Here is a 13,311-nt window from a genome sequence, read left to right on the forward strand (position 1 = left end):
CAAGAACGTCAGCGAGTCCTCGAAATCTTTGCAGAAGAGAGCGATTCTGAAGATTTCCTGGGTTTTCCTGATTCCCAAAAGGCTGGTCACCTAACTCATCTCAAAAAAGAGGAGGAGGAGAAGGATCAACGCCAATGCGTTGTCGACATTTTCAATGAGGAAAGTGACTCCGAAGATTTCCTGGGTTTTCCTTATTCCCAAAATGCTGTTGATGACACTATTCTCAAAAAGAAGAGGGATGAGGAGAAGGCTCAATGCCGCCGTATCCTTGAGATCTTCGAGGAGGACAGTGATTCTGAGGAGTTTCTGGGATTCCCAAATGAAAGTTCAGAGTGGACGTCTCCCCGTAGACGTCTTTTTCCAAGGGGGGAGGAATGTGGCGATTAGCGTCGCCACGCACACACGCCACGCACGCCCATTGGTGCCGTCAGTCACTCCTGACTGATACGTCTTTTTATGCCCTGACGTCACGGACCTGGCTGGCGACAGGCGCGGAGTGTGAAGGCTGGGTGTGCAGACTGTGAGGTGAAGACGGAGTTTTGCCCTTGCCCCTTTAGAAGCAGCTACTAGTAATGCGAGTTAAAGTCTGCGGTTCATGCCCGTTCCATCGATGGAAACACCGGAGTCACCGGAGTGACAGTAAGCCAGTGTCGAGCCCAGGGGGTCCTGGGGAGCTTTCCGCCAACAGTGCCTCTCGTCTGAACGGCGCTGCAACTCAACGTTGTCTTTCGAAGAGGAAGCAGCCGAGCCGGCGTGTCTTGAGAGGAGCTGTAGGAACTACGGAGGGTGGCAACTGGCTGTTGGTGAGCTACACGGAGCTAACAGCGGGGCTAACACCACTCTACAGTACCACACACAAACAAATACACGCACACACACGCACGCGCCAGGACTTGTGCCTTGTTTCTTTTCCTTTCTTTTGTTTGGTCTACACGAAATCCCGAAGGGGAGTTTCTTTGTTTTGGTTCCACAACAGTGGTGCGCGGCACCAGGGTTACTGGTATTTTGCTTATGGTGAAAACCTGACATGAACTAAACTGTTGCTTTATGTATGTATGAACTGAACTGCGGTTGGTTTCTAATACAACCCTTAAACTGCCTTTCTTGTGTCTTTGCAATGATTGACTGGTTGAATTTAAATAAGGGTTTGGAAAGGTACTGATTTATTATATATACCCCGAGCTAACAGGTCGGTTGCTGTATTTTATACAGTGACCTTTGTAGGGTTTATCCCTGGGACCAAAGGTTATTTGGGGAAACCGTTACAATGCGTCCGACCCGGGCCCGACACTGTCCACTTTATAAAGTCCATGCACTCCAGTGAATAGCATTTATCCATTTAGATAACTTTATTATTATTATTATTATTATTATTATTATAAGTATTGAATTACTTATTTTTACACAGAAACATAATGTGTGTCTTATAGCATAATTTAAATGCTTAATTTGTAGTTTTAATGTGCAAATTAAACTTTTTTTCAATACTCCAGAGTGTACTTTGTATTTTGAAGAGATCGTCCACCGGAAGTCTTAAATTTGCCAACTAGATTTGCTCACTATAGACAGTGCCGTATAAAACTGCTGTATAAACGGCTGGCTTCAGTTGTGTTGACATACTGAAGGAGTGGATGTGAGCTGCTGCCTACTCGTCTATTTATTTCCTCCATATATCAGACTATAGAGCTCCTAGGCTGTCTAGATTCTTGCTACACTGCAATGGTAGCGCTGGTAACAATTGTTACTTAATTTATTGTTTTAATGTGCAAATGTATCGTTTTTGTTAACTTTAGCCGATACTTTTATTCTGAAGAGCTCGGCCACCGGAAGTCTTATATATTTGCTACCTTATATTTGCTGCCGTGACACTGCCACTGGTGGACAACAAAGAACAGGCTGCCAAACAATGGTATTATTGTGTGTCTACTGTTTGTTTGAGGAATTGATATATTATTATTATTATTATTATTTATCTATCCCTTGTACGGTTGTTGGGGCTGTTATTATTTTACCTTTTTTGTCAGACTGGGTCTCTGACTGGCACCCCGACGCGAGCTCGCCCCAACAAACCGCTACAGTACACCGATGGAAGTAGTATAACAGCTGTTGGAAACAGTGTCAAAAGTCAAAGTCAATGTCAGTGTTTTGCCTGAAGTCTGACGCTTTAAGCCATTTCAAACTGAAGCAGCTGTGTCCTGTCTTGCCCGTTTGTCTCTCCTTTCTTGTATTGGCACAATTCCAATTCTCGCATGCATGCAATAAACACCCTCACTGCATGCAATAAACACCCTCACTGAGCAATTTAATAAGGAGTTACAGGAACTACTCTTTATTTCTTTGTCTCTCTCTCTGTCTGGCTGTCTCTTTCACTCTGTCATTTTCACTCTATCTCTTCCCCCTCTTCCAGGGAGTCAAGAAGCCGTTCACGGAAGTCATCAAGGCAAACATTGGTGATGCTCATGCCATGGGCCAGAAGCCTATCACATTTCTCAGACAGGTTGGAACACGGCCTCCTTTTAAGTCACAGTGCAATAGAATCCATATTAGAGTTATGCTTAATAAGGATGCAATGTGGCATGTTATTACATGAATGAGCATTGTGTGTGTGTCATATTCTTGTTCTGGATTATCTCAGGTCTTAGCTATGTGCGCCTACCCTGATCTTCTCGAAGACAACAGGTTTCCAGAGGACGCTAAGCAAAGAGCACAGCGAATCCTTCAGGCATGCGGCGGAAACAGCTTAGGTCAGAGAACTCGTCTTCTGCACTTCATTCCCCTCGCCTCCCCCCTGATTTTCCCATCTATTCCAGGAATTCTAACAGGCTATCATCTGCTCACACTCACAGTATCACTCTGTCATTCACTACATCAGTGGATCCTAACGGGATGCCAGTGATGTTACAATGTAGAGCCCTACGGTCGGGAACAGGCGGCCAAGATAAAACCAGCGGGCCCTGCAAAATCCTGCATCCTCCCACAAGTAACCAGATACAGAGCTTATACACTTTAGCAAGATATGAATAATGTTTGAGAAGAACGTAATTTCCCCTACCGTGCTGGTTATCGCTGCTATTGCATAATGTGGAGTCTATCTCTCTCTCTCTCCTCACGGCTCATGCTGCATCCTCTGCGCAGCTCGTCACGGTGTCCTTGACATGTCACATTGTCACAATGTAATATAGCATAATAGGCCTAGGTACAGTTTATGTCCCGTCGGACATATACTGTACCTCTATCTGTGAGCAACTCCTCACAAATAAACAACCCCTCTCTCGTGTGCGCCTGCTCAATCTCATTCTGTTTGGGTAAACTCCTAATGTTTTTCGATATCAATGGAAATATTGCTGGTTTAGCGGAACTAAACGATAAAATTGCGGGATGGTGCGGGACTAAAAGTGACTTAATTTTTTGTTGCGGGGCAGGAGCGGCGGACAGGCGGTCACTGCGGGTGGTCAAATCAATGAATGAAATCATTGCGGGAACGGGCGGGAGTGGTCAGTAATCCAACGGGAGCGGGCGGGAGTGGTCAGAAATCCAACGGGAGCGGACGGGAGTGGGATTAATAAAACACTCCCACGGCAGGGCTCTAATACAAAGGACAGCCACGATTGGTGAATGGTTCAGCACTACCACCAATGGACAGCGACAAATCAGAGCAGTGGTTCTCAAACATTTTTGTCTCCCATGTAAATAACTTTCATCCACGGCACCTCTGAATCACATTGTTAATTTGATAGCACCTTTTGTCATTAACGGTAGCAAATATGTAAATCTTTCCCCAACGATACAGTATGTCACGAGGAAAAGTGGAGAGAATATTAGTTTCCATTAGGACAGGCTGAAAATGACTTTTATAGTTGGCGTTTAACCACTTAAACCATAGCATTCCTATTCTGGGGGAACAGTCACCAATGTTACAAGTGGCATTAATGAATGACATTAATGAATTATCAAAGTGTTCTGAGGCACCCCTGGACTTACGTCAAGGCACCCTAGGGTGCCATGGGCATGGCACCCACTTTGAGAAGCCCTGGGCTAGAGGCTACACTGCTACAGTATGTTCTTAGTTAAGCCAGCAATACTACGTGAGAATTAGAATGTATCCTGTGTTTTGGAAAGTCAACTGCAGTTTGGGTTGTTGATGGAAAAGGACAACTTTAAATACTGCTGCTAGTGGCATCATCCTCTGTAACTGCTACGTCCTCTCTGATGCTAGCTGCTTGTTCTGGTGTGCTTTTAGCATGAAATTGCTTCAGTTCACTGCGGCAGTTTTATCAGGTGGTGGTTTAAAAAATACCTGTACCTTCTCTCCGATGTGGTTCTGCAGGTGGCTAACTTTTAGTGGCAACAGAAGTACACAACACAAGTTTATGTATATGTATAATTGAAATTTGGGATGAAATCTTGACCAAATGTTACTTACTTATCCCCATTACGCCGGCTGGCGCATAGGGCAGCAACAAAGTTCCTCCACTTGCATCTGTCTTTGGCCATCTTCTCTATGGTCCCCCAGCTCTGATGTTGTAGCTGGAGCTCCTTCTCGATTGTCCTACGCCATGTTGTTTTGGGCCTGCCTTTCTTTCTCTTTCCTTCTGGGGTCCAGTGTAATGCGACTCTTGGGATTGCATTTATGTCCATTCTGAGCACATGGCCAATCCAGGTCCACCTGCGTTTGTTGATTATGCTGTGCATGTTGTCTTGTTGGGTGATGTTGAGGAGGTTATTGTATGAGATGGTCTTGGGCCAGAATATGTGCAGGATCTTTCGCAGGCATGATGTGTGGAAGGTGGATAGTTTATGGATGTCATTTTCTGTTGTCTACCAAATGTAGAGTCATACATCATATATGACATACAGTAGATGACATCTACAGACTCGCCACATGAAGTCCCAGATCCACATCAGAGCCACACCATTCCCATGTGTGCCGCGTGTGCTGGAGGGCTGGGCTCAGGCATGTCCAAAGACAGCAGTCAAAGCATTCAAGTATTGAATCAAATACAAAAAAAACACTATTAATTAACATCTTATTGATACATTTCATATGAATACAAATTGACACAAAATCTAAATATTTTCTGACCATTCTAAAAAGGAAATCTGATTTGAGGGTGGGTGCAAATGCCAACCCTGGGCTTGTGTTTGTTTCTGTGTTTGTTCGCATAGTGTTTTGTATATCAACAGTACAGTCAGTCCTGTGTGAGTCAGAATCTGAGTGTGTTGTCCTGTGCTTTCCAGGAGCTTATAGTGCTAGCCAGGGAATAGAGTGCATCCGCCAGGACGCTGCTCGTTACATCCAGAAGAGGGATGGTGAAATTCCCTCCAACCCAGACCACATCTACCTCTCCACAGGTGCCAGCGACACAATAGTGGTATGACTATACACCTCCTCCTTTCCATGTTGTAACTGAAATCCTCCACTAATCGGGCCAGCTTTCAGTTAATTCATTATAACAGTGAGGGTACTCAAACTTTTTGATTTCAAGTAAACTCTGAGTTACAGACCCCTAAGGGTCCATCCGGACCCCGCTTTAAGAACCACTGATTTATAAATGTTCATGTATATTTTAACAAATTGCGATGGCTCAGGAGGTAGAGGTAGGAATCGGGAGGGTTTGCGGTTCCATCCCCTGCTCCCCCTGAGTTAATGTCCTTGAGCAAGACGTAAATGTTCTAGTGGTCTCGTTCAATATTTGCTCATGTTAAGATATTGTCTTTACCTTTCTGTATGCCAGATGTTCTTAACCCATTTAGGACTGAGAACTGATTCTACAAAATGTCTTCTAAATCACGACAGTTTTCTGAAAAGCGTTTCTATATCAGTGGTTTTCAAACTATTTCACGTCAAGGACCTCAGAAATTGTATGTAATTGGCCACCGACCGCCATCTGATAATATGTTGTTCTTACACTTGGCGGGTGTATTGCTGAGGACCCGTCACCGTGGAGTACACACAACACGCTCTCTTCTCTTCCTCCCAGGCCATGCTGAAGTTGTTGGTGGCTGGTGAGGGCCGCGAGCGCACGGGCGTGATGATCTCCGTTCCACAGTATCCGCTGTACTCCGCTGCCTTGGCCGACCTGGCCGCTGTGCAGATCAACTACTACCTGGACGAGGACAAGTGCTGGGGCCTGGACGTCACCGAACTCAGGAGATCCGTCACTGCCGCAAGGCAACACTGCAATCCCCGCGCCCTCTGCATCATCAATCCTGGAAATCCAACTGGTTTGCATTTTGATTGACATGCACGCGCGCACGCACGCACGCACGCGCGCACGCACGCACGCACACACACACACACACACACACACACACACACACACACACACACAATACAGCAGGTAGCAACATTACAGGCAGTGAAAATCTTGTACAGAGAGCTTCTTCAACAGTGTGGATACTGCACTCTATTGTATGTACACTGTACAGCATGTGTACAGTCTAGTGGTAAAGTGAACAATGCAGCGTAACAGTACAGTATGTGGGTGTGTGTGAAAGTATTTGCAATTATATGTGCATCAAAGCAACCAAATGTCAGTCCGACTCCTAGGTAGCACGGATGTATTGTTTAATTAATTTTATTTTTTAGAAGATCAATTCAACAGTTGAAAACTACTCCTTAGTTTACGCTTCAAGTCAGATTTATTTTTCTTGTTTTATTTATTTAGTTCAGTAAATGAATAAATAATTCTAATCTTCCACCTGTGGTTGTCCTGTGTGATAGGTCAGGTCCAGGGCAGACAGTGCATTGAAGATGTGATCCGATTTGCTAAAGAGGAGCACCTTTTCCTCATGGCTGATGAAGTAACTTCATTCATTTCTTCACATTAATGTGTAGTTGTCACTGAACATCATTGAAATGTGCATGTTACTAGTTCTGAGAAAGTCAATGATGAATCATTTCTCTTGATAATATAAAATGCATCCCACTCAGTCAGTGTAACCATAGTTGTTAATAATAATAATAAAAATAATGAATTATATAATTTGGCTTTTTTTTTGTTTTAATGCCTTTTGCTGTGCCTTTTTTGCCTCCATGATATGTCTGCTGCAATGTTTAAATATTATAATAGAAAGAGAATTATCCGCAGATATTTGAAAAAGGTGCTGAATAAATGTATTGCATAAGTTACACATCACAATCAATGGTGCAAAATTGTACAGTACAGTACAGTAGTATTTGGCTATGGACTTTTGTGCCAGCCTCCCAGGGATTCCCATAAGAGAAGCTTTGTCAAATATTTTAATTTGGCGACAGGTTGAGAACCCCTACCTTACATAGGTAGTGAATCCTCATGACTATATTACCTCTCCACGTCAGGTGTACCAGGATAACATCTATGCAGAGGGCTGTGCCTTCCACTCCTTTAAGAAGGTGCTCTTTGAGATGGGACCAGAGTATTCAGATGCTGTGGAACTGGCCTCCTTTCACTCCACCTCCAAATGTTACATGGGAGAGTGAGTCTTCGCAGCTAAACTTGAAAATGTGCGAGAACACCGTCAAATCTTCAGTGTTCATTCAACACGGAAGACTAACTCGATTTGCACGCTCTTTGGAGCCTAATTTTCACTGAAGATTTGACTGTGTAGATGCACACAGCAGAAATGGCATGATATAAACCATGCTTTTATAGAATCAAGTAACCTTTATTGGTACAGCACGCTTGAGACCCAAATTGCACCAATGATTAGCCATGCAACTCCTTGCAACCAAACGGTTGTGAGTAGTTGCATGTAGTTGCATGAAACCATTATCCCCAATGGCAGGTGCAAGGAGTCACATTGGTGTGACATGCCTTAAAACTCTTTTGTTGCATTAATGCGGTTTTGGGCCTAAACACTTAACAGGAGTTAATGCAAAATGCTTTCCTGAAAACATCAATGACACATTACAGAGTTCATAGAGAGCTAAATTAAATCAGGATAAATGTATTAAAATAAACAAACTAAATACTGGTATTACTGTATATTGCGCTGCCATCCTGAATGTCTGTGGCACAAACGATTTTATGTGATGCCATGACGACCGGGCACTATTTGGTTTTTCCTCGCTCTTCTTCACCGTGACAGTCCTATCTCAGAGCTAAATGATCACTCAGGATTTTAATGTGTGCTCAACTGCTCATACAGTACAATAGCATTATGCCTGACTCTTTTGTGCGTGTGTTAGGTGTGGTTTCCGCGGGGGCTACATGGAGGTGATCAACCTGGATCCTGAGGTGAAGCTGCAGCTCACCAAGCTGGTTTTGGTGCGTCTGTGCCCGCCTGTCCCGGGACAGGCTCTGCTGGACCTGGTGGTGAACCCACCCCAACCTGGAGAACCCTCCTATGAAACATTTATGAAGGTCTGAACATGCACAGTTGCACACTAGTGCTACTCTCTATGGTGTATGTGTGTGTGTGTGTGTGTGTGTGTGTGTGCGTGTGTGTGTGTGTGTGTGTGTGTGTGTGCGTGCGTGTGCGTGTGCGTGTGCATGTGTGTGTGTGTATTTATTTATTTTATTTATAAAATTATTTAAAAAATAAAAGACGCTTTGATACGTTGTCTCTCCAACAGGAACGGAATGCTGTGTTGGCCGACTTGAAAGCACAGGCCCAGCTGACTGAGCAGATCTTCAACGCGGTGCCTGGCATCACATGTAACCCTGTCCAGGGTGCAATGTACACCTTCCCTCGCGTCACTCTACCCCAGAAGGCCATTGAGCTGGCCAAGGTCTGTACTATATGCACCCTGTTTCTTTTGGCTTCGTTTATTGACTCTGGGTGTTTTTAATTGTGTGTTTTTTTTTTTACTTTGTCTTTTCTTTAAACCCAAACAACCAGTGGTGGACTTTTCTTTTTTTTTACTTAGTAAATGTATCAATACTGCAATGTAGAAATACTCTGTTACAAGTATAGTCTGGATTTCTAAATTTACTTGAGTAAATTATTGGTATCAAATCTGTGTTCACGATGAACCTTTATTTTTGTCATAGTTGTCATAGCAGCAACAGAAGAAACATAGGAAAGGTACAGGAGTCGAGAACAAAACCATAATACATAAGAATAAAATGTAAAATGCAAATGCAACGTATATAGTTATAGATTCTGACAATGGACATTGCACTGTGTCTAAAGGAATAAGTGTAAATGTACTGTCTATTGCCTGCACCAATTTCATAAATCTATCATGATGAAATGAATACTATATACAGTATGCATAAACTGATATAAGAAATGTATAGTGTCAATTCAATTTTATTATTTATTATCTTCACCCTGTACATATGACATCTGAACGTTTATGTACACGTTTGTGTATGTAGTCAGCGGCTGGCCTCTCGAAACAGGGTGAAGATGCGTCATGACATGTTTCAGGGCTACACAAGTCACCAGATACTTTACATAATAGAGCACAGAGCCAAGGCATGTCAACTGGTCTTCAACAGTGAGTTTTTTTAATTATAAATCCACGCTCTCTCTGTGTGTGTGTGTGTGTGTGTGTGTGTGTGTGTGTGTGTGTGTGTGTGTGTGTGTGTGCGTGCGTGCGTGCGTGCGTGCGTGTGTGTGCATTTGCAGAAGGACGGCCAGGCTCCAGATATGTTGTATTGCATGAAGCTGTTGGAAGAGACTGGTATCTGCCTTGTTCCAGGGAGTGGCTTTGGACAGAGAGAGGGAACCTATCACTTCAGGTAAGCCCACTGCCATTAGAATTAGAGTTCACCCTAAAAACGACTTATTTTGTATCAATTACACACACCATGAAGCTTTGAATTCATGGATATTTTTTTAGTTTTTGTTCACATTCCTAAGCCAAATAATTGGTCAGACTCAGTAGGAGACTCAGTAGTAAGTACTACCGGAGACTCCGCTGGTCATCAAATTATCCGCCTCGCTACACAGATTTATTTTCGTTCGCATTCAGCTATTTTATAGCCTACATATTTTATATAGTTAGTTACTGAATTATAATTACTAGTCATTTCACACTTTTCTCTTATCTATGCACTTCTTTCCTTTATGTAATCTTGTCTAGAATGACCATCTTACCTCCAGCCGAGAAACTGAAAGTTGTATTGGAAAAAATCGGGAAGTTCCACCAGCAGTTCACACAGGAGTTTTCGTAAGAACTTTTCTCAGTTTTTCATCAGCCTCAGAATATCTATGGCAGAGACTGAAATGTCAACCTGCAGCCCCACACAGTATTTCAGGTGTCTTTCTTTCTGTGCCTGAAGCAGGCCAATACAACGCTACCATCTTCAATATGAGCATTCTCTCTCCAGTGCCCTTAGTTGCACGTTTGTGCAAGTCTTATTAAAACGTTATATATTTGTGTACACCTGTGATTTGTATGTGTGAAATCTAATAAAAGGAAAACAATGTCATTGTTAAGTCTTCTTTACTTTAATGATGTGGATATCAGCATATACAGCATTTTGTCATGAACTCGTGTCACATTTGCCATTGACAACACAAACATTAAATGCCATTGACAATGAATGGAGAATTTACGTCATATGTGGACGAGCAAATCGGCTTTTCTAAACAGTGCAACTGTTTTAATTCAGCTCGGGCTTATAATATATTACATGATCATGGTGAATTTTTTTTTAAAACATTGTATAGTTAACAAGTTGACAAATTAATTCATGAAGAAGTATATGGCTCCTTTGTAGTAGCCTAGTGTATTCTCATAGTAATTATTGCTATAGATCGTTTTCCCTGTAAAAGGGGTCTCTTCAGCTACAAAACAAACAAAACAAATTGGGTCTAATACCATATCATTTGTTTGATGATGGAGGTCGGAACCTGTTGTCTGTTGTCTATAGCAGACCTTCGCTGCCATCTAGTGGTGATAAGGACTCATTGCTCACACATTTATTCAGGCTTCATTGTGTGCAGTATATCACCATGCATAATAATAATAATAATAATAATAATAATAATAATAATAATATCTTAAATTTATATCGCGCTTTTCTAAATACCCAAAGCGCTTTACATAGGAACACTAGGAACAGACTTTATTAAGAAAAAAACCCAAAGCAAAACATAACAGATACAACAACAGTACAGGGTTAAAAAGATAAAAGGATAAACGAGGGAAGGGGGGGACATCCTAACCAGACCTCAGCTACTTCACAAGAGTGAGACTGCTGGCTCCGTTCTCTCTGATGGTCCAGCCTGGGACATGTCCACAGACAGTTGTGGGAGCGTTTCGAACTCTCGACAGCTTGGAGTGTCCATAGGATGAGGCAGAAGGACTTGCGAGGTGTTGCACCTCAAAGGCCCTTAAAACAAGGCTCCAGACCTCCCAAAACAAACTGGTCAGGCTCCTTCTTGGCCTCACCCCCCGAACCCACCTCACCCCTGCCCACTTTTACAGGCTGGGATGGCTTAGGGTCGACGGCAGAGTACAGCATCTTGCAATGGGTCTGGTCCACAAGATTCGATACACCACCAAGATACCCATGTACCTGTCTAAATACTTCCTTAATGTAAACGAAGTCCACACCCACAACACCAGAGGGAGTGCAACAAACCATGTACAACCCAGATTCGGCACAAACAAGGGACTAAATTATTTTCAAATTTCTAAAATTATATCGGCCTACAGAAAAAATAAAAACCTTAAAGATTATCTAGTACACAGCAAGCTAAAAGAAATCAACACATCAACACGCCAGGGACCAGAATACTTCAAACCCAAACAATTAGTAAAAAATAGAACCACAAAACGCGTCTTAGAGATTAAACAACAAATAACAGCCAGAACCAGCAACTGCATTTATTTAATCACATGTGAAAAATGTGGTTTACAATATGTCGGAGAGACAGGTAATAATAGGTACTAGGCTGGGACGACACAGATACAATATTAACAATGCCAAAAAGACAACCACAAGATTGGTGCAACATTTCATGGCTCACGGCATTGAAGCTCTAAAATGCGCTGGACTTCAACACAATCCTAACTGGACAGTAGGACAAAGACGTTTTAATGAAAAAAGAACCTCAACACGGATTTTCCTGGAGGCTTAAACATGCCTAAAATCAGATCTTGAACACTACAAAACTTAAACTCAGGATTAAACTGGAGAAATCTAAAAGTGATTGGATCAGACTTCCTTCGGATACATGGCGAATGCATTTATTCCTTGCATTGTGCCTACACATGTTGCGACCAGCGGTCGCAACATGTGTAGGCACAGTGCACTGAAGTCTTTTAATTCCCCCCCCTTTTTCCCCTCACTGTATATATGTATCTTTTCCCTTTTTGCTTCCTATATGATGAATTCCTGTTCTGTTTTTTTAACTACATAGAAGTGTCTATTTGTATGTCTCTAAATGTTTTGATGAATTGAACAATGTGGACCCTGTTGTAAACAAGTGTAATGCTTAATTGGGTCGTCCACTCACAGTTAACAGTCTTTGTATTGAGTTTGTGCTTGAAATGTACTGTAATTCTACAAACTGTTAATACATATTTCAATCAATCAATCAATCAAAGTACTGTCCCTGTTGTACTGTCTATGCCACCGTCCATATGAGACTTTAAGCCTAGTCCTGAGCACCGTCGTGTGAACGAATATGGCTATCAGAGACGCTGCGCGGCTGCTGAGTCACTAGCTGAGTGACATTCTTTCTGTATCATGATTCCAAACATGTGTCATAGGCTTGTGATTGTAACATAACTGCACCCATAATGTTTGTGTCCTTGTATACATTTTCCTTTTAAAGTGTGGACCAAAAAAGAAAATTCAAATGTGTGTGTGTGTGTGTGTGTGTGTGTGTGTGTGTGTGTGTGTGTGTGTGTGTGTGTGTTCTGTAGTGCTACAAGGTTGGTTATGCAGTGATACCTTTGCCACAACATCAACAAAGTCAACAAGGACTCACTGGAGCTTTTCCTACAGGCCTGGTGTAGCTTTTCCTACAGGCCTGGTGTAGCTTTTCCTACAGGCCTGGTGGAGCTTTTCCTACAGGCCTGGTGGAGCATTTCCTACAGAACTGGTGAAGCTTTTCCTACAGGCCTGGTGAAGCTTTTCCTACACGTCTGGTGTAGCTTTTCCTACAGGCCTGGTGGCAAAACGTGTAGCTTGTTTGAGTAAAACACGAGGCATCACAGCACAAACTATCTATGACTTTGGACAGTAAAGTACAAACAAACATTTCTCTAAAGGTTGCTGCTATCTATTATGCATGTCCTGCTGTGTGTGTGTGTGTGTGTGTGTGTGTGTGTGTGTGTGTGTGTGTGTGTGTGTTTTGGGAGTCTCACGCCTTACTGTTGAGACAGGTGAAGCCAACCCTGAGAATATTCCCACCCCTGTAAGC

General features: G+C 42.7%; 1 protein-coding gene across 1 annotated transcript; it reads left to right on the forward strand.

The window, feature by feature from the left end:
• Positions 1-572: 572 nt before the first annotated feature.
• On the forward strand, positions 573-10,106 carry LOC308335995 (alanine aminotransferase 2-like; the record flags this gene model as incomplete). Its single annotated transcript, XM_080793238.1, has 11 exons — positions 573-803; positions 2,408-2,497; positions 2,636-2,744; positions 5,239-5,372; positions 5,982-6,225; positions 6,725-6,804; positions 7,322-7,458; positions 8,171-8,345; positions 8,558-8,713; positions 9,559-9,671; positions 10,016-10,106. 11 exons carry the CDS (start codon positions 573-575, stop codon positions 10,104-10,106), a joined length of 1,560 nt encoding a protein of 519 aa, XP_080649364.1.
• Positions 10,107-13,311: the final 3,205 nt, after the last annotated feature.

The sequence above is a fragment of the Protomyctophum bolini genome (genome assembly GCF_963924005.1).
Source record: "Protomyctophum bolini genome assembly, chromosome: 21".
NCBI lineage: Eukaryota > Metazoa > Chordata > Actinopteri > Myctophiformes > Myctophidae > Protomyctophum > Protomyctophum bolini.